Genomic DNA, 22,364 nt, shown 5'->3' with positions numbered 1-22,364 from the left:
TGCATGCTCTACGATTCGGACCATCACAATGGTGATTGAGCTTGCTTCACACCGGGGGAGCTGATAGAAACTGTCACACTGAATGCAGATTGAGGAAGGCATTCTCTTTTACTCATCTACTCTAAAATATATTTTTAGCATTTAAATCTTATACTAAAATATAAGTATGTCTGACACTATGGTACTATTTGTCCCATAAATCATCTCAGTTTACTCTTGCCTATCCTCCCACCCCCATTCATTCATCGTTTATTAAGATGCACTATTGTTTTCTTCTCAATCTTAATCTCTACTAAATAACCTAAAAATGTTTATATTTTAGAACAGAGGTAACATTTAGGGCTATTTTGTGTATGCCTACACTGTTATGTTGTCTTGCTGTTCGCATGTTCAAAGTAATAACATACTAGCAGGATCAAGGGAATGGACAAAACATGACAACCAGGACAAGTCATTCTATCCGCTCCTTTCTGGAGATATAATAATTACAGACATGGTCGAATGAGGGATATACTCGAAGGAAATTTTCCAAGAGCTTGAAGGTCCTGCTAGCTTTCCTCCAAAATCTATATGCATTGTGCCATTCCTTAGAAATTTCATAGGATTTGGAGAACTCCACTCCTTTGTTTCAAAAGGCTATGTAGAAAAATTTTCTATAAGAATTGAATTCCAACAAAATTCCCACAGAAATCCTTTGATTCAACGGGGAAGCTAACTTGAGCAGAATAAGGAGCTTTGGAAGCTCATACGCAGCCAGGTAACTGGAGCAGGAAGCATTGCATATACAGTTGTAAGATTAACTAAAGCAGGAAGCTGCAAATCTTTCACTTCTCTGTATGCTAGCACTAGGTAGCAACTCCAGCAAGCAATGCTCATAATATTTATCTCTAAAGTCTAACTCCAAAGTCTGAAGACAAATGCCAGTGTGCAACATATATCACCTCAGCAAGTTCTGAAACTCTTGATATGAAGACATTGAACTACAATCTTGAGGTAAATAAGTAATAACCATCCTACACTTCCTACTCAGACAAACAGTAGCAGACATGATTTTGTATCAGAATCAGCACCCTCAGGCAAGAACACATTACATTAAACACGATAAGCATTTCATCCCAAAGGGGTAAATTCACCTCTGATATTAACTACCTCTGTCTCATATTATAGCTACCCTGGGATGGAGGTAGTAATAAATTTAGCCAGCGTTATTCGCCAGCCCGGCTAAAGACTCAACCTTGGAGACACCTCACAAGAAACATGGCATGGCACCTGGCAAACACAATGGGGCTAAACTGTAGGAAACGCATTTGTCGAAGATCAAATGTGCAGCACAAAACAATTATGATCTGTCATTGACCTCTTCCATTCCTCATGACTTATAAACGACAGCTATGGATGTCTGAAGCTCCTAGGCAGGAAGCATTGCATTAGGAATAAGAGATTGTTGATTTTGGTACCTAAAACAAGGTACAGCGATGGCTTACATGGGTGGCCATGGCTACATGAGGGTGGAGGAGAGCTTGAGGCACTCGCTCTGGCACCTCTTGAGGCAGACGTCGTTCCAGTTGGGGACCTGGTGCTGGTTGACGCAGACGGTGCGGGCGCAGGCGTCGGCGCAGGCGTCGAGCTCGGAGACGCCGCACACGGTGACGCAGGTCTCCGGGATGGGGTCCTTGGAGAAGGCGCCCACCTTCTTGAGCATCCGCTTGGAGGTGCACACGCGCTCGCAGACGAAGACCTCGTCGGAGCTCTTCTCGCGCCCGCGCGCCGCCTTGAGCCGCTGCTCCTCGTCGCGCCGCCGCTTCACGCGGAAGGCCTGCCCGGCCACCACAGCCGGGATCGCCGCGGCGAGCAGCGGCCACCACGCGTCCACCATCCCGGGCGCCCCAAATCCTCCCCAACGCACGCACGCACGCCGCCTGGGGATATAGACGAAATCGCCGGCCGCGAGGATCAGATTTGCCCAAATCCCTAGCAAGCCACGGGGATCTACGGGGAAACCGAAACGACTATCAAAATGGAAAAAAAAATCCAAGATTACAAGAGGAGAGGAAGAAGAAGTGGGTAATTTGGAGATGCACCTTGGGGGTGGGCTGCCTGCGTGCTCCGTTGCTCGTCGGCGTGAGGGGGAGGCGGAGGAAGGCGAGGGTTTTAGGCGAGGAAGACGACGTCAAAGTGATGGTATCGCTTCCTCTTGGGGATGACGCTGAAGCTGGGCTGCAAATGGGCCGAAAGTTTGAGTCCGTACACAAACTGTAGGCCCATGAACTCAACGGCCGATAGCAATTAGCAACACGAAGCCCATTTAAAATACTGGACTCCAAACCAAATACTCATGCTTTGAATGGTTTGTTTAGGAAAGATTAAGAATAAAGGATAATATTTCGTTTCAGTCACCAAATTGATCAAATTTTGAATTGTTCAAAATCCTTCTCTAAGCACCTAATTGGGCTGAAAATGCATACATTTCCATGGACTAAAATCAGTGTCCGAAATATTTATATTATGTATAAAATTTAAATCTTAGAAATACTTGTATTTGCGAACTGAGGGGTACCGTAGGTCACAGAAATTCATATTCAACGGGATAAACGACGTATGGGAGTACGAGACTTTGAATTTCAAGAGGAAAGTGCAAAACAATGCGACATATTTCCCTGTCATAAAGAATTACATATTCAACATTTGGGAGTTATTTACAGCTAGCTATCCTCTATTTTGTGCATTGTGTACATTTGTACAATGCGTAAACTGTGGGATTGGGCACAGGCTTCATAAAACACAGCCTACCCAAGCCGCCTCTTGGAATAAACAGACAAGAACGAGACAAAGTACTCCATCGTTCCACCGGAGGAAATCCTACCCAGAGCTCTCACCGGAAGTGTCATTAGGATTCTTCCGTTTTGAAACGCGATTTCAAGATTTTCTCCAAAAATGCCAAGGTGTCTGCGTACGATGGATCATTCTTATTGACTGGTTTACACGAATTTATATGATCAGTGGACGGAAGGACCTGCAAAAAAATTAAGTTAACCGTCAGTTGTGCATCAACTGCTACTACCTCAAGCCGATTATAATATGGACGAAATTTGGGTAGCATACAAGAAGATGAAATATATTAGAGAAAATAATGATGAGGTACACAATATAATGGTTGATCTGACTCTAAAGTCTCAAAATACATTGAGATACCTACAAAATCAACATATAACAGATTTTATTTTTCCAGACTATTTAGTACTGCTAGGAAAACTTAAACTAGCCTGAGTTCTGTGTCTTACAGCACATGTGTAATGATAAATTGTTGACATCATTAAGCGTGTTAAAACTGAGAGGAGTACTAGAAGTGGTCTCGTGGATGCATGATTTATCGAGTATATCATAGCGCAAGGCACCATTAACCATTAACTACGCTGGTGTGAACGCTACAATGTGATGAATTGTGAGAGTGCTTACAACGAGTTCCCCATATCCTGGGTATGCAGATTCAATTGGTACTATCTCCATCCGAAGTGCCCAGCCACCATAACCTTCAACGATCGGTGTGACTTGGGTCTGTTGAGGCCAGTTGACATAGGTATAATAGTATTACAATAATGAAAGCATGATGTATAATTGAATGACAATATCTCCCGTTACCTCACTAAAACTAAGAACATTGAGCAATCCTTTACTATGGCGTTGCCGCACAAAATCATTTAACTCAACAAGTCTTGGGGATCCACTTCTTAACTCGCCAATCTAAGAAATCAGTGTCATAAATATACAGTGAGATGAACAAAAAAGATAAACTGAAAATTTGTTGTTAAGAACAAACCGATGGAGCTGGACGAAACACCAAACCCATACGCCATGGCATGTCTGCAAGTTTACTGCCAAAATGTGGACAGCTATAGAAAACCTGCAATATGAACAGTTAGATCTCACAGTCAAAGGTGTTCGAAATAATTAACAAACAAATACATACTAGCCCATTTGTATTGTTCAGGAACTTGTCATAATTGTTCAGCTTCGCTTGATACAACATCTGCTTAACCACCAGTCCTCCCATACTGTATGCAAATGAGAATAAGTGAGCCTTTTCATCTGTCACAGACTTTCAACAATTGCGAGCACAGCATCATGAACCAAGGAACCATCATTACCTATGAGTCACAAAAACAACAGGACGGTTGCCAATGCCAGCAGCAATCAACTTCCTTAGGAGCATAGAGCTCACCTCCTATACATAAATATTATCTCAATTGAATAAATTTCACTAAAAAAAAGCCTGAAGAAAAACTTTGAATATCTCCAACTACACAAGATATCAATCAGAGTATCACAAAATAGGATTATGGAATCTTTTGACCTAATCAGCAGACAGCAGTGGAACAGGAAAAAAAACTAACCTGAAGTGGCAAACTGGCTCCGGTCCATTGTGTCAGATTGGTCTGCATAAATCATTTGAAACCAGTAAGACCTCCAAATAAATAAAAGCAACAAAAGAGGCCAGTTTAAACCTCCCTGCATAAAGAATATCAGAGCATTAAACAGCAAACCTTGTATTTGACTGTCAAAAAACGAGCTCGAGGAAAATCTGCAGCGAGCCATTCTCTTGGCCAACATGTGCCCTCTTTGCCAGCATCTTCATCTATACTTTCCACTAGACCTGCCTTGGTGGTTGATGACTTGTCTTCAGCTATTCGCCATGAGTTGAATGGACCACCACGAAGACCATGGACGAACACGACATCCATTAAAGGGGGTGCATGCTTGGATGCATTGCCTGGAGTATCTCCAGTTTCAGAGTCACCACCTTCAATGCAGCAGTCATCCTTACATCTCTCTCTTGAAATTTTATGACCATTGTTGTCCAAATGAACCTCAAGAGGCAACTCTGGATTTAATAAGAACAACGCATCTCCAAACTGAGGACATTTTCTTTTATACTCACTTTCTGAATCAGGGTATTCATCAGAAGCGCTTCCTGTATTTGGATTCTCAGAGCAGAACACATTTAACAAAGTTAACCTGCAGTAACTTTTTAATTTTATATCATTGCAAGGTACTCGTCCACTTGCACATTCCTCAAGCCACTTGCACCATACATCATCAGAAATAATTGCCTTCTCTGAGTTTGGTAGAAGAGAGAGAATCGTAACCAGCCGGCCAGCATGCCTTCGAATATGAGCTGCTGGAGGAACTCGTACACTGGAGGGATCAGTAGTAGCATCACTAGAGGAGTCATTAGAAGCAGGCACATTCTTGTCCTGCACTTCTCGAATTCGTGATGCATCATATGCTTCAATCGCAGCAAGTTTCTCATAATCATCACCCAGGAGGATGCGTCTCAACAGAGAAAGAACTCCTAAATCAGCAATTCTCTTTTGGCATGCGGCATCCTCAGAACAAAGTTCTGCTAGAGCTTTTATTCCCTTCAGTGTAGCGGATGCTGAGTCAGCAGCGTCAAATTTGGGTGGGTTCTTTTTATTCAAGTTCTTCAGAGCTGTAGCAAATGGTTCAAGAGAGAGAAAATCGGAAAGGGGTACTTTGTCACCAGAAGCAGGATCGTAGTCTGATTGAACAGTTGCCAATTTCACAACAGCATTAGCTAATTGATTCAAGATCTGAGTTGCAGAGGAAGCATTATGGTGATCGACTTGATTCTGTTCATAATAAAAATTAGTATCAGGATTCAGGACAACAGGAGGAAGAACAATATTGTGAAAGAAAGTTAATAGGAATTTAGTACTTCAGGAATTATTAGTACTATCAGGAATTATGCTAAAGCTTCATAACATAAATAGTATAAGTTATAATGTAACATCCAAAAAGAGTAGCACTACATAAACAAAAAATGGCAGATGATAGAAAATCTGAAACTCTGAACAAGAAAAGTAGCAGCAATCAACTATTCAAATTTTGTTCCAAACAATACAACATAATCAAAAGAAATATATCAAAACATGCCTGTGTTCATATAAATGTTCTAAAAAACTACCCTAAACAGACATGGAGCATTTATAGTCACCAAATAACAGAGCAAAATTCATTTATAAAATGTTCATATCCTGTTGCTCCATGGTTAATACTTGTCATAAATCTGAACATATGACATACATGCAATCGTAAGTCCTTGATGTTCTACCGTCTATGATCCAGTTTATTTATGTACAACTAATATGTCAACCAACCAAACTATTAAGAACAGTTGGCAGCACACATTCAAATAGACATTTATAACAAACAATACATAGATTCTTACCTTCACTCTCTCTGGTTGAGGCTGGGCATTTCCTTTCAAATTCTGTGTCTTGTTATCTCCAAGAATCTCAGAAAGCACGAGAGCCAACCATCCCTGAGAAATTGGCACGGAAGCTGGTCCATAGTCTTCAAGAATGCATGAAAGGATTTTAACAGCGGTGAGATTTGTAGTTTCAGAAACAGATTTATCAAAGAGCCAGCGAAGAAGAATGCCAGACCATCTTTGAGTTTCTTCAAGTGACAAAGGAACTTCACCAGCATAGAGCAAACTCAGTGTGACTGCCAATGATTCCTTCATCCTGCTCTGAGCATTCTCATTTTCTATCTTTTTAGCAATACTCCGAAGAAGATGAAGACCCTTCTGTCTGATCACAAATTTCGACTCATTGCACCTTATCATGGATAATAGGAAAGTTGATAGTGACATTTGGGCCAATGACATGTCACCATTCTCGGCAGCCTGAGAAGCTGTCAAAAGAAGACTTGAGCACCAGCCAGGGACAGAAGGAGCCAGAGTCAAGTTCTGGTCTTCCAAAAGAGCTCGAGCTACCATGGCCCCATGCCACTTGACAGTTCTTTCAGGTGCTTTCAGTGCAGTTGTGACAGCATGTCCATCGCTGTCAAGTTCTTGAATACGAGAACGGTTTAAATCAGATGCTATAGCCCAATTAGCAAGAGCCCACGTAGCAAAAGGTACAGCTACATGCTCCCTCTGCAAATCATCCCAGAGGCCTGGAACAGCAGCAGAATTTAACTTCTCCACTAGTGGAGAGTCAGTAGAAGTCTCTTGCAATGATATTCTACTGTTCAAAGCTCCCACAATATCATCATCTGAGTTGCGCACCTCCAATGAGTTTATTTCTCTAGAGAATCCTAAGACAGTAGTCCCACCAAGTACCTTAATCCCTATTCCCTTTAATCCACTGTCACCATCATCACTTTCATTATCATCATGGTCATCAAAATGCATCCCCCCTTGCTCAATGACTTCGATGGCTGCCGCAATGTCTCTTGTATCAGCATCTGAAGGCAATAAAGGCTGAAATGATGAATAATCTGCATTATCACAGTTGGAAGTGATGATGTCCATAAGTGCAGCAACAAGCATGCTCCTTCCTTTAGAATGGTCTGAGATATTGAATGAAGAGTATCCCGAGTTCTGTATTAACAAGAAGGTAATATATTAGTTACAAACAACTCATAATGTTGAAGTCCAAGATAATTGGAAAAGCTAAATTGTTTAATACACACACACATCAAAAATGAAAAAAAAAAAGATGGACGATGAAGTACTTCCAGCAAACAAAAAAGAAAGCAAAGAAATTGCATATAGGAGAGTAGAAATCAGTAATCACTAAGCCACCAAGGAAAATAAATTATATTTACCACTAACTCCTAGATCTTGATAATCCATTAAAAATGACAAATTTGCATAACTGGCATGCAGGTACATAAGTACATAACTCATCCCCTGTGTAGATCTATCATCTTAACATTAATTACATATGTGAAGAGTTCCTAATCGGAAAACCTACAGAGCCAGAGGTTCCATCCATGCCCACAAAGACATGGGATGAACATAAAAATGACAGAAATCTCAGATCACATGAGGATGCAAATTTATTATCCACCTATAATCAAGCTATATTGATGCACATTTCAGCATCTGAATCCTATAACATATGGTATGAATACTGAAATTCCTAATACAAGAACAAATCAACCACACCAAATCAATAATTCTCAACTAAAGAAACGAACAATTCAATATGAACATGTATCAGCTTTTCTCGTCTATATATTGAACAGAGTGGTTACAGCTTACAACAACAATCACCCAGATTAGAGCCAGCTACATCCTACATCGGCATACTCGCACTGTCACATAATTATACTAATCGCAAGATTCATTCTGTTAAGCCACATTACGGCAACCAAAGCAAACAGTAAAAAACTAACACGTGACATCACCTTCTTGCTGCGTTTGGGCTGGTAAGAGAAGATGAATTGGAGGAGGCAGGGAACCGCCCGTGGTCGACCAAGCACAGCAGGCGCAACCCAAGGATCGGCCAGCAGGTGTGCGAGCGCCCGCGCGGCCTCCGCCTGCGTGGTCCTCCGCACGACGCTCTCGAGCAGCCAGTCGATAACGGCGCCGCCGCCAGCTGACACGATTGCCGCGCGGCGCGCGGCGCTGGCAGCCGCAATGTCGGCCAGCAGCGCGGCCACCCGGAGCTCGAACCCCGACCGCACCTCGTGGTTGGCGGACGACAGGACGGACATGAGAGACCTGCACAGCACCTTCCCGGCCGCGCAGGTCTGCTGCATCCGCTCGACGACGCGCGCCGCGGATGCCCTGGACCTCTCCAGCGTCCCCTCGAGGTCGTCCGCGGAGAGGTAGATCGCGCCCGCGGCCGTCACGAGGGAGAGCGTGGACAGGGCGAGGAGGGGCGTCAGGCGGCGGCGGGGGCCGCGGTGGGGCGGCGCGAGGTGGTGGGGCGGGGGAGGGGCCGCCACGGGGAGCGACGACGAGGAAGACGTCGACGGGGCCGAGGACGCCGACGGGGCGGGGCTCGAGCAGAGCGGGCGCCGCCGGAGATGAACATTGCGAAGGCGGTTGGCGACGAGGAGGCCGCGCCGCAGCATCGCGCTCTCCGTGCCAGGCCAGAGGAACCGTCGAGTCGGCGCCGGCGAGGATGACCACTCTCCGCGCTCCAGGGACTCCGGCGGGGGCGTCGTAGCTGTTGGGGTGCGCGGGCGGTCGCGCCGGCTTCGCCGCGGGGAGGGAGGCGAGGTGGGGAGGGCTAGCCTCGCGGGAATATTCGCCGGAGAGATAGAGGGAGAGAGAGAGAGAGACGGAGGTTCGGTGGCTGCGGCGAACGGGCGGAAGGGGGAAGGCGAGGCGAGGCGAGGCGAGTCGCGCCCACGGGCTTTCCTTGATGGGCTAAGTTTGGGTCGCCGCGTCTACAAGCTTCGCAAACACTGTTTCCGTGAGGCAGCCGGAACGTGCGGAGCTTGGCACGTTGTTTCGCGTGTTCCATTTCTCGCTTTGTAAATCATAACTTCTTTTACCTTACCCCTCCGCGCGCGCGCGCGTGTATATATATATATGGGGATGAATCTATATATATATATATCAATTAATGAATTTTACGTTTATAAGTTAAAATTTAAATTTTAATCTTAAAATTAAAGTTAATTTTGAGTTTTTTACTTAAGTTTATTTTTTAGCTTCAGTTTTTAGATCGCTGAGAGTACGTATATAACAGTTTTATTTATAAATTATTTTTTGTTTGTAAATATATTGTTTTGTTTTTTCACCAATGATCTTCTTCATTCCCTTTTTTTCTCTCCACTCTGTCTCTTATTTTTTATTTCCCTTTTTTTACGGGATGCACTGAGTAGGAGGGCTTGAGCCCCTGCACCCATACTAATCCACTCATGTGCCTCTAAATCTTAAAATTAAATTTTAGATTAAAATAATCTCTTCAAAATTATTTTTTAAGGTCCGCAAATTTGCCCGTCAAGTTCAACAATCACCCAGATCAGTCGTGCGTGCAGAACTAGCATTGTGAGAGGCATGACTCTAAAGCAATATGGTCGACTGGAAAACACTTTATGGCTTTATTTACAAAATATATTTTTTTAGCATACATGGAGCGTTTTTAGGAATTTGATATATTTTAGTTTACTAAATTTTTCGGATTCTCATCCACGTAAAACTGCACGGCGCTGACCCTAGATGTTATGCATTGACGTTAGCACAATATGTCGAACCAAATCTATATCAGTACTCCTCCGTATATTAATAGTTAACAACATTTGACTTTTTTCATACATTTGATTGCTTGTCGTATGAAAAAAAACTCTTGGAATTATCATTTATTCATTTTAATTAGATTTATTATTAAGTATATTTTAATTATAGCTAGATGTTTATATATTAGTATATTTTTTCTTAAATAAGGCAAATGATTCAATGCCGTCATCTATTAACTCCTTTTGTAATCCTTTACCCTACAAGTATAAATTAAGAAACATTTAATTGTGTGAGTACAAATATTATAAACTTGACTACATTTGCCTTGAAAGTCAAACAGATATGAAAAAAACAAAAATAAATTATGGATTTCCAGTTTCCTTTAAATGCAACGGAGTTTACTTGTGCGTGTCAATCAGAAATTGAAGATCCATCAAAAGGTCCTTTCAAATACGTATGATCCGTGTATTTTCTAAAAGAAACGCTGAACATGCTAAGCAGTGGGCGCACCATATTTCCAGTAACCACACTTTTTACAGCTGTAGCTATTTCCAACGTGTAATTTTCTAGCTATATGAATTTTCATGTGAGACCATGCTCATTGTTTGTGAAAACAAGAAGTTCATCCGAAACTCGAATGATTATTGAAAGGAACTTTTTGTTCACAGTAATTGTAAGCCGTTCGATTAACTTAGAAATAAATGACATTTTTATAAATAAAAATATAAAACTTTTACCTATGTATTTTTAACGATTTAAAATTTAAGGCTGGAAACTAAAAATTTAGTGAGGAAAACTATAAAGTTTTAAAATTTAAAATTTTAGCTTATAAACATAGAACGTAAGAGCATCCCCAACAGCTCATCTATCCTATCCCTTATCCTGAAAATAGAAGATGGAGACTACAAATTGAGCTCTAACAACGGTTATCTTATTATCTATTTTTGAATGTCATCCATATTATCAGAGAAACTTTATATTAGATGATCTATCTCCATCCCCAAAGAAATATAAAGGATGCCATATATAGATAATTTGGTAGAGTACAAAGAGATATAGAGATATGACGGATAAAATTATTTTAGATAATTATCTAAGTAAAGATATACTCCCTCCGATCTTTAATATTTGACGTTTGGACAAACAATCTTAGGTGGTGTTTAGATTGAGAAAATTTTTGGAAGAAGTGTTACGTTAAATGTTTGACCGGATGTCGGAAGGGGTTTTCGGACACGAATGAAAAAACGAATTTCACGGCTAGCCTAGAAACCGCGAGACGAATCTTTTGAGCCTAATTAATCCGTCATTAGTACATGTTGGCTACTGTAGCACTTATGGCTAATCATGTGCTAATTAGGTTCAAAAGATTCGTCTCAAGATTTCTTCCATAACTGTGCAATTAGTTTTTTGGTTCATCTATGTTTAATGCTTTATTTAGGTGTCCAAAAATTTGATGTGATGTTTTTGGAAAAGAAATTTGGGAACTAAACAAGGCCTTAGGCAAAAGTTAGTTCATTTGATTGTCCAAAACATCATTTATTAGTAACCGGAAGGAGTAGATGACTAAATTCATATAAGCCGTTGGGACGCTCCGGCGAGGGGGAACGAGACATTAATCAACGAGAAATTTGAGATTTTATCATTGCTTAATGTTGGTTTCGATGTTATGCCATCCTACAAATTAGTTTCGATACAGAGCCACGCTTAACTGGGTGGGCTTCGATATTTGCCATTTTAGCCCATTTATGTAGTTTAGATGTATTTTCGGTGAAATTAATTATAAACGGGACTGTTTTGCCCCCTGCTACCTGATTAAACCGGACCAAAACGTCCTGAACAGGGGAGAGGGATATCCAGAAAGGGAGAACGCGAACTTGCGAAGGCGACTGCGGACGCCGCCGCCCATCCGCGCCACCCTTCTCCGCCACCGCACCTCCTGCTGCCGACGCTTGGGCCAGCCGCCACTCGCCGCCCCTCCAGCCCATCTCCCCGGCTCGGAGCAGCCTTTGGGCCGGAGGGCGTCGCGCCGGCCAGGGCGGCGTCGCCGCGCCTCCCCACTCCAAACCCTAGATGGAGGGAGGGAGGCAGAGCTGCCCGCGTTGAGCCCTTTCCCCCTTCCCCGTTGTTTATAGCTATCCTGCAAACCTTGGCCGTTCCTCACCACTCATTGCAATTGACATATCTGAAAATTATTTCTCTGGTGAATTTCCAAGGTTCCTGTGCCAAAACCACAAACTGCAATACTTGCTGGCTTTGGAAGCATACTTCCTGTGCCAATTTCCCAGCTTCAGAAGCTTGTTGCTTTCAACAATAAATTCTCCGGCCAAATCCCTGCAAAGATTGGAAGTCTGAAGCTGCTGTCATTCCTGCACTTGGAATAAAATGCTTTGCAAGGATCGATACCACCAGATATTGGTATGTGCAACAGCCTAGTTGATCTGAACCTTGCAGACGATTATTTGACTGGCATCATTCCAGACACACTAGCCTCTCTGTTCACTCTGAATTCACTCAACCTACTCACAACATGATCTCTGGTGAAATCCCTGAAGGATTGCAATCTCTGAAGCTTAGTTATGTTGATTTCTCCCGCAACAATTTATCTTGACCAGTGCCTCCACAGCTCCTGATGATAGCTGGAGATGATGCATTCTCTGAAAGATGGCCTTTGTATTGCTGGAGTTTCAGAAGGTTGGAGGCAAACTGCCACCAATTTAAGATATTGTCCATGGGAATGACAACCATCAGAACTTCTCACGGAGAAGAATATTTGTTGTGCTAATTAAATCAGTTCAGGATAATTAAGCTGGCCTAATTAAATTCCTCGCCCGCCACGCGCGCCGGCGTCGGCTCTCCTCGCCCGCCATGCGTTCTCGTTGGGAGGAGAAAAAAGGAGACAGGGGCAAATCGGTCAGCAAATCATTTAATTTCACCGAAAATACATCTAAACTGTATAAATGGGCTAAAATGGTAAAATATAGAAGCCCACTAGTTAAACGTGGCTGTTTATGGAAACCCATTTATATGGTAGCATAACATCGAAACTAATATTAAACAGCGGCAGAATTTCAAATTTCTCGTTAATCAACGGTATTACAGAGCACGCACGGCAATGTTCGAGCACGCCAGGTGCTCGACCTCGGCGGCCCCCGCCGCCGGCGAGCGGCGCGCTCTCCTCCTCGACCCTCTCTCCCTCCCTCGCCTCCTCATCTCCGCCGCCACGTCCTGCACCTCCCCCGGCGGCGCCACCGCCGCCCTGGTCGTATCTTCCCTACACGCCGCCGCCCTCAAGCTGGGCGTCCTGCCCTCCTCGCTCCCGGCCTCCAACGCCCTCGTCTCCGCCTACTCCCTCTCCGGTCTCCTCCCCTGCGCCTTCCGCGCCTTCTCCCTCATCCCCCACCCCTCCACCGGATCATACACAACCATCATCTCCGCGCTCTCCCGCCACGGCCGTCCCCAGGATGCCCTCTCCCTCTTCTCCAGCTCCCCAGTCTGCCCCGACGCCGAGCTCCTCTCCTGCGTTGTCTCCTGCTGCCGCCGCGCATCTGCCTTCCTCCCCGCTCGCGCGGCGCACGCGTACGGCATAAAGACGGTGCCGGTGGTGGCCTTCTACGCCTCGGCTGGTCCAGCACTTGTCGCGCTGTATGCGATGTGCGGGAAGGTGAATGCGGCGAAGAGGATCTTTGATCTTATGGACGGCGAGGACGTGGTGTCCTGGAACGCGATGATTGGGGGCTTCGCTGGTGCCGGGATGAACGGTGAGGCGTGGGATTGCTTCCGGGAGATGCGCGCAAGGGGTGTTCGAGGGAATGCCCGTACGGCTGTGGCTGTGCTGGGGGCTTGCGATTTGGAGTCTGGCAGACAGGTCCATGGGTACATCGTGAGAAACCATGGTGCTGGTTCAAACGCCATTCTGTGGAATGCGTTGATGAACATGTATTCAAGTGTTGGCTGCGTCGGCAATGCTGAACATGTGTTCTTTGAGATCGAGCGGAAGGATGTTGTGTCATGGAATGTGATGATCGGTGCTCTTGCAAAGAATGGACATGGAGAGAGGGCACTTGAACTTGTGGATGCAATGTTGCGGTGTGGGATGCAGCCAGATTCTGTGACATTCACAACTGTTCTCGTGGCGTGCTGCTACTGTGGCTTGGTTGATGAAGGTCTTGCACTTTATGAGCGCTTCATGGAAAATTATTCCCTCATTCCTTCTATGGAGCAGTGTGCTTGTATTGTGGATTTGCTTGCACGTGCTGGGAGGTTTAGAGAAGCTGTTGAATTTATCCGTCAGATGCCAATCAGACCAAATGCAATTGTATGGGGGGCTTTGTTATCTGCGAGTAGAACACACCATAATGTGGAGTATGCACAGATTGCTTTTGAGCAACTGGTTCAATTAGAGCCAGAGAACCCTGGAAATTTTGTGACTATGTCTAATATATACTCAAAGGCCAGAATGGTTGAGGATGCAAAGAGAGTTCGGATGATGATTGACAGGGATGATTTAGTGAAGCCCTACGGACAAAGTCGTGTTCGAGCTACGTAAGAAGGTATATGTTTTGGCTATTCTTGCTTGCATTCTAATTCATCGTCAATGCTGACATCTTTATTTTTGTGCTGGCACTGCAATATTACTTATTTCTAGCCCATCGTCAATTCGGGCATGCTTGTTAGTGAGAACTAACTATTACCTTACACCATGAACAATCTGGTGTCAGTTTAAGTTTACTCTGTGACAGAAAAGAAAATCTATTTCACCCCTTGAATAACCAGGTTACCTACTTGAGTACCAAGAGGTACCAAAATTTTATTCTGAAATTTTGGTACCTCATGGTACCTTCTCAAGTACTGTAAAATTGTTCTACCTACTTTACCAAGTTAAACAAATCCACCTAATACTACCCCTGTATCGTGTGAGAACTTATTGTTACCTCTCTGAAGCGGTTTTGCCACTGTGGATTCCCTTTATGTTTAAATGTTTCATTCCATATTTTCAATAATCATGCCTAATTATGTCTTCTATGTCCATATCCCATAGAATGACAGCAAGTAAATACCTTGGCTGCTAAACTGCTAGGCCTAAGTTAGACCTACCCTTTTCTGTAAGCTCGGTTTCTTGTTATAACTTATACCTTCCTTTGAGCAATTGTATAGCTACAAAAGGTGCACCACCTCTGTGGCCCCTGTTGTTTTTGTTCTTCACAATGATGTACCCATGTTTTTTTTTGTTCTTCACAATAATTTACCGTTGGTTCATAATGGTATTCCTTCATTACAGAGATGGCAAAGACTATGACCAATAACCTACCTTCTTCTGCTTTGTAACTTCACAAAATGGTTTATGAATAACCAGCATAACTTTGGTTACTGTGATTTTATCCTCTACCCAGGAAGCCTACACTACTTCTCTTGTTCAATTTAGTCAAAATATAGTGATGTAGTATAATGTGTACTGATCCTTTGTTAATGGTTTTTACTGTCGCTATGTTTTTTTAAATAGTAAAAGAAAAGGTAAATCCAGAGCGATGAAAGATCAGGTGTATTGATTACTTGTTAATGGTCGATATACTTTGGTTAATAGTCTCGATGGAACTTCGCAAACTTAACCCCTTATTATCAACACATTGTAATCAGTTGATTTTATCTTTTTACGTGGTTTACAATATATTGATTTTTTATTAATTTAATATTAGAAATATTTATAGAAATGTATTTTCATTTCAAAAAATTGCAAAACAAATCTCCTTGCACCCAACTAGTGGATGCAATGTATAAAACTCTCTCTGAGAGGGCGCAGTAGGTGAAGTGGTAGACGACGAGTGGGACGCGAGAGATGGTCGTTGAGGGGGATTTTTGCATGCAGCTCCCTTAAACCCTATGGTAGGGCATTTTATCGACCGCAAGGGGTCGCCTGTAAAAAGGGCAACGCGGTAATTTTGCAAGCGGCCTTATTAAAGCCCTCTGCTATGATGTTTTATCAGTAACAAGGGGTCAATTGTAAAAAAAGGTAGTGTGGTAATTTTGTAAGTGGTCCACTGGCTGCCGATAAAATGCCCTTACAGAAGGAGGCAAGAGACCGACCGTAAAATTCTACACCACTTGTCATCGGCCACGTCATCTACCATGCCTAACCAGAGGGCGTTTTATACACCGCACCCAACGGTTGGACGCGAGAAGGTTAGTTTTTTTAATTTTTTGAAATAGAAATATATTTATGTAAATATTTTTAAAAATAAAATTAATAATAGAAAATTCCAATATATTGACGTCATGGCCCAACCCAAACTGTCAGATGGGCTCGGCCCAGCTAAGCCGACAGAGCCATTTGCCGCGAAAAGAGGCAGCAAAGCGCGGGAAAAACCGCGGAACCGCCTGCCCTTCGTGCGAGTGCGCCCTCCCCCCCCCCCCCGTCGTCCTTCATCCTCGCGGCGGCGGCGGCGGAAGCAAGCCCCGATGGCCCCGAGAGGCGGCCACGCGGCGGCGGCGGGGGTAAGCTCCGGGTCCGAGGACGACGACGAGGAGGCGGGGTTCTCCAGGAACTACTTCCTGGCCAAGGAGAAGGAGCCCTCCTCCGGCAAGAAGCGCGCTCGCGCCGCCGGCAAGCTCGCCGACCTCAACCTCGTCGACGAGCAGGTCTACCCGCCCCCCCCTCTCCTCGAAACCCTAGAACTAGTCGTCCGATTCGTGCTCCCCCTTCGTTTCCGTGGCCATGGCGGCGGCGAAATGGCCTGATTCGAGATCTGTGCAGGTGCTGCGAGCTTCCCTCGCGGAGATCCCCCCGAAGCACGAGAGCGAGGTGGAGGCTCTGACGAGAAGCTACAAGAACCAGTACAGCAACTGGCTGTTCGAGCTAAGGTATCAGCACGCGATCCTCCTTTTGTTTCGACCTAGTTTTGATGTGGTTCAGACCAAAAAAAAAAAAAAAACGACGTGCTGCTGTGCTGTAGATGTGGGTTTAGTCTCCTGATGTATGGATTTGGATCGAAGAAGCTGTTGCTCGAGGATTTTGCCTCCACGACCTTGACTGATTTCACTGTCATTGTGATCAATGGCTATCTCCCGTCCATCAACTTGAAGCAAGTATGTCCTTCTGGCTAATATTGACCCTTTTGCCTGCAGAATGGATTGTTTACTGCGTTGCTGTTCAGAGAAAAAAAAATCATGGACACCATTGAACATACAGTCCTTAAAGAGTTAACGTTTAGGATAAATAAATTAAACATCAAAGGCATTGATTCCTTATCCAAAGTTGATTGTGCAAGCTTAATTTTCACTGATTAGTGCTCAAATTGTCATCAAACATTACTCTTTAATAGTTCTGAAGCTGAAATAGATGATTCATGGAAATTCTATGAGATTCCTTTATCTTGGTGCTGCATATGGTCATATGGAGATCCTTACGTGCCTATGTGGATCGTGGCCCCAAACATCTGTAATTTAATATATTGAAAGATCTGTATACCTTTTATGTGTTCAACCATGCCAATCTTGTTAAATTCGGTGCCTCTAGTAAATTCATATGAATTGTATTTCTTCTCTAATCATTAATGAGGAATTTCTTACATGTTAAATTACCATTAGTGGATTTTTTTTAATTTCTACATCAAAGCTCTTAAAGCTATCAAAATTTGTCTTGTTCCCTTTTCAGGTCATAGTTACAATAGCTGAAATATTTTGGGAACAAACAAAACTTAAGAGAAAATGCCAGACAGCAACAAGGCCCCAGTTACAATCATTTGGCTCCCAATCAATAGATGATATTATCTCCTTCCTAAATAACCAGATATCTGACAATGGAGATGACAATGTGTGCTTGCTTATCCACAATATTGATGGACCTGCCTTGCGTGATGCTGAATCACAGCAGTACCTAGCTCGACTTTCATGCTGCCCGCAGGTCCATGTTGTCGCATCAGTAGATCATGTTAATGCACCTTTGTGTAAGTTCCTAGCATCTGTAGCTTTGTCCTCCTGTAATGCCTTCATTGTTTAAGATATCCTAATCTGTCAAATAATTGCAGTATGGGACAAGAAGATGGTGCACACACAGTTCAAGTGGAGCTGGTATCATGTCCCAACGTTTGCACCTTACAAAGTTGAAGGTGTGTTCTACCCTTTGATTCTTGCCAGCGGCGGTTATGCCCAAACCACGAAAACTGCCCTTGTTGTTCTGCAAAGCCTGACACCAAATGCACAAAGTGTCTTCAGAGTTCTTGCTGAATATCAGCTGGCAAATGAGAAGGAGGAAGGCAAGTTTGTTGTATACTTAATTTATATAGGATTTCCAGTGGCCAACAAACTAAACCTCATTACCTTGTTTGCCAGGTATGCATTTCAGTAGTTTATATACCAAATGCCGTGAGCGTTTTCTTGTTAGCAGTCAAGTGACGCTGAACTCCCACCTGACTGAATTTAAAGATCATGATCTGGTGAAGATCAGAAAACACTCTGATGGCCAAGATTGTCTCCACATTCCTCTTGTTTCTGATGCGCTGGAGAAACTGCTTCAAGAATTGGCCTGACCAGCTGGATTTGAACTTGTTAAATTTTCGAGCGATCACCATGGAAACAATTCAGTTGTGTATTCCAATCTGTAACTGTATATGGATTATTCACCATCTCAATTTATCAAACGGCTGGTTGTTTGATGAAATGTGATTGGGCGTCACACAAATTCCCTTCCCAGCTGGAGGATTCAATCAATGGCTCACAGCAGTCTTCGTAAACAAAGAATAGATAACGATCTCTGCGTACATCTCTCCCTCTCTCCCAATGTTAGGTAGCAATAAAATCCGAGTTAAACAAGTTTTTTTTTGTTGTTGTTGTAGCTACTTGTGTAAGTGCAGGCTACAAAGAATCGGATTAACCAATATTCATTTGAAGACCAACATATTTTTCCTTTATTGAATGAAACCAGTACTACAACGTTACATATCAATTTATTACTGACATGATACAATATATTGCTACACCAAACGTATACTCCCTCCATCCCTAAATGTTTGACGCCGTCTTATTTAAAAAATTTACTTAATTATTACTAATTTTTATATCATTTTATGTATTGTTAAATATATTTTTATGCATATATATAGCTTTACATATTTGACAAATTCTTTTGAAGAAGACGAATAGTCAAAAGCGTATAAAAAAGTCAACGACGTCAAACATTTAGAAACAGAGGTAGTACATCTTACAGTTACTAATAGATTTAAATCAGATCTTAGCTTACATTGTGTCGAATACAACAGAAGTTAACACAAGGGGTGAGGTGCTAAAACTTGATCAGTTTCTCTTCCTTTAGCCACAATAGCACCTCGGATAGACCTTCAGTTAAGTTTCTTGGACTGTAGCCCAGCTCCCTCTTGGCTTTATCACATGAATATGCCCATTGATGTCTAAGAACATGTACTGTCTGCAATCCACAGTGTGAGAATCTAGTAAGCACAACGGGTTGACCTATGTACAGATGGTAAACTTAAATAAGGAATAATACTGAACATACAGGGTAACTGATAAATGGGAGCTTTCCAGTGATGCGAGAAACAAAAACTGAAATCCACCCATATACTTCAATCAACCAGAGAGGTACATGGAATTGGGGTGCCTTCGTGTTTGTAATGTTAGCAGCCATATTGAAAATCTGCTTGAATGATAAGTTTTCTCCAGTGAGGAGATATCTTTCCCCAACTCCTCCCTTCTCCATAGCTGCTATGTGCCCATTAACAACATCGTCAACATGGCAAAACGATTCTCTATCATACCCATCTCCTATGTAACCTGGTAGGCGCCCATTAAACCGTTCAATTAACTGCAAGAATCACAATAGTCGAAAGTCTTGGTCATGGCTATTTCTCAGGAAATGTTATATTTTAAAATTCAAGCAAATACATGATAATTAACTGCATATTTTACACAGCCATAAGTAAAAAAATCCGCTTACAATACGGGAAACAAGATTTCCAGTAGTTAGTTTTCCAGGCCCATAGATAACTCCAGGGTAGAGAATGGTGATTGGCACCCCTTCTGCTGCTGCCTGCAATGCAATTCGGTCTGCGACAACCTTGGATTTCTCGTACTCTGTGCAAAATATTTTCTCTTGATGCCTCTGCAGTTTAGAGCTGAATTCTGTTTACACCTTATAGAATTCCTTTAATGTATAAAAGGTCTTTTTTGCATATTAGTGGATAATTCCAAGAAGTGGCTACTCCATTTCAACATACATGCATTCGGTGGATAAATGTTACTAAAAGTTCAAGGGAAACTGGTGTATCAAACAATTATACAAGGGGCAGAAACCAGAGAATATCAGAGGTAAATCCAAGTACTTCGGAAATAGGGTAAATTGAACAGCTAAGATTCCATTACATAAAATTTATAATTAAGAGTTCAATGGAAATCAAGTAAAATGAGTACCTACTACCTATCCTCCTCATGCACACCTTATATGCTCTTATTAGCATGAATGTCAGGTTAACCAAGTAAAAAGGAAAAAGAGAGACATATCAATGACTGAGCTTAGAACAGAACCTATGGACAAAAGTCTTAAGCACAATCATCCTTCTATTTATTTTTCAAGCTTTCAAAGCAAAAGGCCTACACAGTTCAAATCATGGTTTTACCTGTGTCTCATCTGCGACATAACCATCGGTTGGCCCAATCGCAAAGAACGATGACGTGTAAATTATCTTCTTTACAGTCGGTGTTCGCTTAGTAGCCTTCAACACATTCTTGAGTCCTTCCACATTGACCTGTTAGTGCCAACCATGCCCATTTCTTATACCAGCCAACCGAATTTTTGCAGAAAAAATCAACTATTTTTGCTGTTGGAATCGTAGTTCACTATTTTTGTTGTTGGAATCGTAGTTTTCATTGCACGATAGGTGGAATGTTTGCGCTCACATAGTCTATAATACTCCCTACTTGCTACACGAAAACCTAAGAAATGGATCAGCGCACATACGGTGGTGAAAACGGAGGGGTCAGGGAGCCACGGCTCGACGGCCGCGGCGACGTGGAATACCGCGTCGCACCCGTCGAAGGCGGCGGCGAGGGACCCCTCGTCGGTGACGTCGCCGTAGGCCAGCTCGACGGACGCCGGGAGGCCGGAGGCGTCGCTGGAGCGGCGGGCCAACGCGCGCACGGCATGGCCGGCGCCCTCCAGCGCCGCGCACAGGCGGCCGCCGAGGTACCCCGTCGCGCCCGTCACCACCACCCTCATGACGTCGGCCGCCGTCGAGCGGCCGCCGGAGAGCAGCCAATCCAACTAGTACTATTCAATGATGGCATCCAGCTTTCCGGCGATGAAAACCTGTCAACCCACAAAGAAGTGGGCCAAGATAACAAAGAACACTTTGTGGGCCGCAACTGGGCTCCCTTTTGGGCTTGGGCCAGCCCAAATTTAAGTAGCGAAGTTTTACGCTTCTCAAGTTAGAATAAGTTCACTGTCGTCCTTTAACTTTACATCAAGACATCCTTAAACTCTAATACCAGAAATCTTCACCCCTAAATTATACAAAACCGTGCAATTTTAGTCCCATGGCAGTATGTATTCCTGGTTTCGCTAATGTGGCATCCTAGTCAGCAAAAATAATTTTAAAAAGGTATACGGAGCCCACATGTCAGCCTCCTCATATTATTTCTTCACGTGCCTCTAGTTGCCACCCCTAACAGAAAAGAAAAGAAACGAAAAATCTCTAGTGGACTAGAACTACAATGCATGCATGGATCTGCATGCGGAGCGGACGCCGGTGGACGTGGCCGGCTGGTTCACGGTTAGGCGGTCTCATTCTCCCGTGACATCTCCTCGAGCGACTTGCCCTTGGGCTTCGGCACCAGGAAGGTGAGCAGGAAGCCGAGCAGGCTGCAGCCGGCAAGCGCGAACAGCGAGTTGCGCACGCCGATGCCCGGCCCGGGTAGCCGTGCACAGCCTTGGCCGGCTTGAAGTTGGCGAAGAAGAAGGTGAGCACCTGCACGGCGAGCACTGAAGCTGGCAGGTGCTCCACATCGAGCTCTGGCACGAGCTCCATGAAGCCTTCACGTTGTGGCTCGACGTCGCCTGCGAGGCGGCGCATGCCGTCGAACGCGCTCTCGTCATCGTCAACGTGGTAGTACTTGGCCTCAGGCCTCGATGAACTTGACGCCCGGACTGCTACGCCGCGCGCCCCGCCGACACGCTCGCCACCGTCGTCGACGACGTCTTCACGGGGCTCGCCTTCGCCGACCAAATCCGCAACGCCCTCGCCTTCACGGACCCTGACGTGCCGCTCGACCCCGGCCAAAAGCTCGTCATCCTGCTGCCCTGCGTCTGCTTCAACTCCTCCGACACAAACTACAGAGTAACCAAGTCTGTAACGAGCTT

The 22,364-nt window shown here is 43.9% G+C and overlaps 5 protein-coding genes across 7 annotated transcripts; 2 read left to right on the top strand and 3 right to left on the bottom strand.

Annotated features, from left to right (window-relative positions):
- Window positions 1-926: 926 nt before the first annotated feature.
- On the bottom strand, window positions 927-2,170 carry LOC102714899 (uncharacterized protein At5g64816). 3 transcript variants are annotated; one of them, XM_006649457.2, is made up of 3 exons: window positions 2,082-2,170; window positions 1,485-1,989; window positions 927-1,399 (listed from the first exon to the last, which is right to left on the bottom strand). In XM_006649457.2, the coding sequence occupies exon 2, from the start codon at window positions 1,874-1,876 to the stop codon at window positions 1,499-1,501; it is 378 nt and encodes a 125-aa protein (XP_006649520.1). In that variant the 5' UTR covers window positions 1,877-1,989; window positions 2,082-2,170; the 3' UTR covers window positions 927-1,399; window positions 1,485-1,498. The 3 variants fall into 3 exon arrangements, with proteins under 3 accessions (XP_006649520.1, XP_015690487.1, XP_015690488.1); XM_015835001.1 differs by having other exon boundaries at window positions 927-1,989; XM_015835002.1 differs by having other exon boundaries at window positions 927-1,919.
- Window positions 2,171-2,572: 402 nt separating this feature from the next.
- LOC102707853 lies at window positions 2,573-8,600 on the bottom strand. The gene is made up of 10 exons (XM_006651045.3): window positions 8,218-8,600; window positions 6,248-7,405; window positions 4,542-5,648; window positions 4,392-4,433; window positions 4,146-4,222; window positions 3,968-4,052; window positions 3,818-3,901; window positions 3,640-3,741; window positions 3,457-3,555; window positions 2,573-3,013 (listed from the first exon to the last, which is right to left on the bottom strand). Exons 1-10 carry the CDS (start codon window positions 8,569-8,571, stop codon window positions 2,888-2,890), a joined length of 3,234 nt encoding a protein of 1,077 aa, XP_006651108.2. The 5' UTR covers window positions 8,572-8,600; the 3' UTR covers window positions 2,573-2,887.
- Window positions 8,601-11,778: 3,178 nt separating this feature from the next.
- On the top strand, window positions 11,779-15,608 carry LOC102707570 (pentatricopeptide repeat-containing protein At3g29230). The gene is made up of 2 exons (XM_006651044.3): window positions 11,779-14,553; window positions 15,282-15,608. Exon 1 carries the CDS (start codon window positions 13,116-13,118, stop codon window positions 14,547-14,549), a length of 1,434 nt encoding a protein of 477 aa, XP_006651107.1. The 5' UTR covers window positions 11,779-13,115; the 3' UTR covers window positions 14,550-14,553; window positions 15,282-15,608.
- A 698-nt stretch (window positions 15,609-16,306) lies between these two features.
- On the top strand, window positions 16,307-18,656 carry LOC102714626 (origin of replication complex subunit 2). Its single transcript, XM_006649456.3, has 6 exons — window positions 16,307-16,636; window positions 16,752-16,858; window positions 16,951-17,083; window positions 17,652-17,943; window positions 18,025-18,252; window positions 18,329-18,656. The coding sequence occupies exons 1-6, from the start codon at window positions 16,457-16,459 to the stop codon at window positions 18,523-18,525; spliced, it is 1,137 nt and encodes a 378-aa protein (XP_006649519.1). The 5' UTR covers window positions 16,307-16,456; the 3' UTR covers window positions 18,526-18,656.
- Window positions 18,657-19,145: 489 nt separating this feature from the next.
- LOC102707296 (putative dihydroflavonol 4-reductase) lies at window positions 19,146-21,269 on the bottom strand. The gene is made up of 5 exons (XM_040522146.1): window positions 20,967-21,269; window positions 20,626-20,754; window positions 19,947-20,111; window positions 19,509-19,814; window positions 19,146-19,418 (listed from the first exon to the last, which is right to left on the bottom strand). The coding sequence occupies exons 1-5, from the start codon at window positions 21,222-21,224 to the stop codon at window positions 19,278-19,280; spliced, it is 999 nt and encodes a 332-aa protein (XP_040378080.1). The 5' UTR covers window positions 21,225-21,269; the 3' UTR covers window positions 19,146-19,277.
- Between the last annotated feature and the right edge of the window lie 1,095 nt (window positions 21,270-22,364).

Source organism: Oryza brachyantha, chromosome 3, assembly GCF_000231095.2.
Source record: "Oryza brachyantha chromosome 3, ObraRS2, whole genome shotgun sequence".
Lineage (NCBI taxonomy): Eukaryota > Viridiplantae > Streptophyta > Magnoliopsida > Poales > Poaceae > Oryza > Oryza brachyantha.
This window is presented reverse-complemented; position numbering and strand designations above follow the sequence as displayed.

What these genes read in the sequence shown, in the direction of transcription:
- LOC102707853 (XM_006651045.3), bottom strand. Translation starts at nt 8,571, where the DNA reads ATGCAGCAGACCTGCGCGGCCGGGAAGGTGCTGTGCAGGTCTCTCATG. An exon ending in GAGCCAGTTTGCCACTTCAG is followed by an intron (nt 4,223 to 4,391) that starts GTTAGTTTTTTT and finishes ATTTATGTATAG; the next exon opens with GAGGTGAGCTCTATGCTCCT. An exon ending in TGAACAATACAAATGGGCTA is followed by an intron (nt 3,902 to 3,967) that starts GTATGTATTTGT and finishes TTCATATTGCAG; the next exon opens with GTTTTCTATAGCTGTCCACA.
- LOC102714899 (XM_015835001.1), bottom strand. Translation starts at nt 1,876, where the DNA reads ATGGTGGACGCGTGGTGGCCGCTGCTCGCCGCGGCGATCCCGGCTGTG.
- LOC102707570 (XM_006651044.3), top strand. Translation starts at nt 13,116, where the DNA reads ATGTTCGAGCACGCCAGGTGCTCGACCTCGGCGGCCCCCGCCGCCGGC.
- LOC102714626 (XM_006649456.3), top strand. Translation starts at nt 16,457, where the DNA reads ATGGCCCCGAGAGGCGGCCACGCGGCGGCGGCGGGGGTAAGCTCCGGG. An exon ending in AACTGGCTGTTCGAGCTAAG is followed by an intron (nt 16,859 to 16,950) that starts GTATCAGCACGC and finishes GCTGTGCTGTAG; the next exon opens with ATGTGGGTTTAGTCTCCTGA. An exon ending in TCATGTTAATGCACCTTTGT is followed by an intron (nt 17,944 to 18,024) that starts GTAAGTTCCTAG and finishes AAATAATTGCAG; the next exon opens with TATGGGACAAGAAGATGGTG.
- LOC102707296 (XM_040522146.1), bottom strand. Translation starts at nt 21,224, where the DNA reads ATGAGGGTGGTGGTGACGGGCGCGACGGGGTACCTCGGCGGCCGCCTG. An exon ending in ATGTCGCAGATGAGACACAG is followed by an intron (nt 20,112 to 20,625) that starts GTAAAACCATGA and finishes TCTAAACTGCAG; the next exon opens with AGGCATCAAGAGAAAATATT. An exon ending in TCCCATTTATCAGTTACCCT is followed by an intron (nt 19,419 to 19,508) that starts GTATGTTCAGTA and finishes TGTGGATTGCAG; the next exon opens with ACAGTACATGTTCTTAGACA.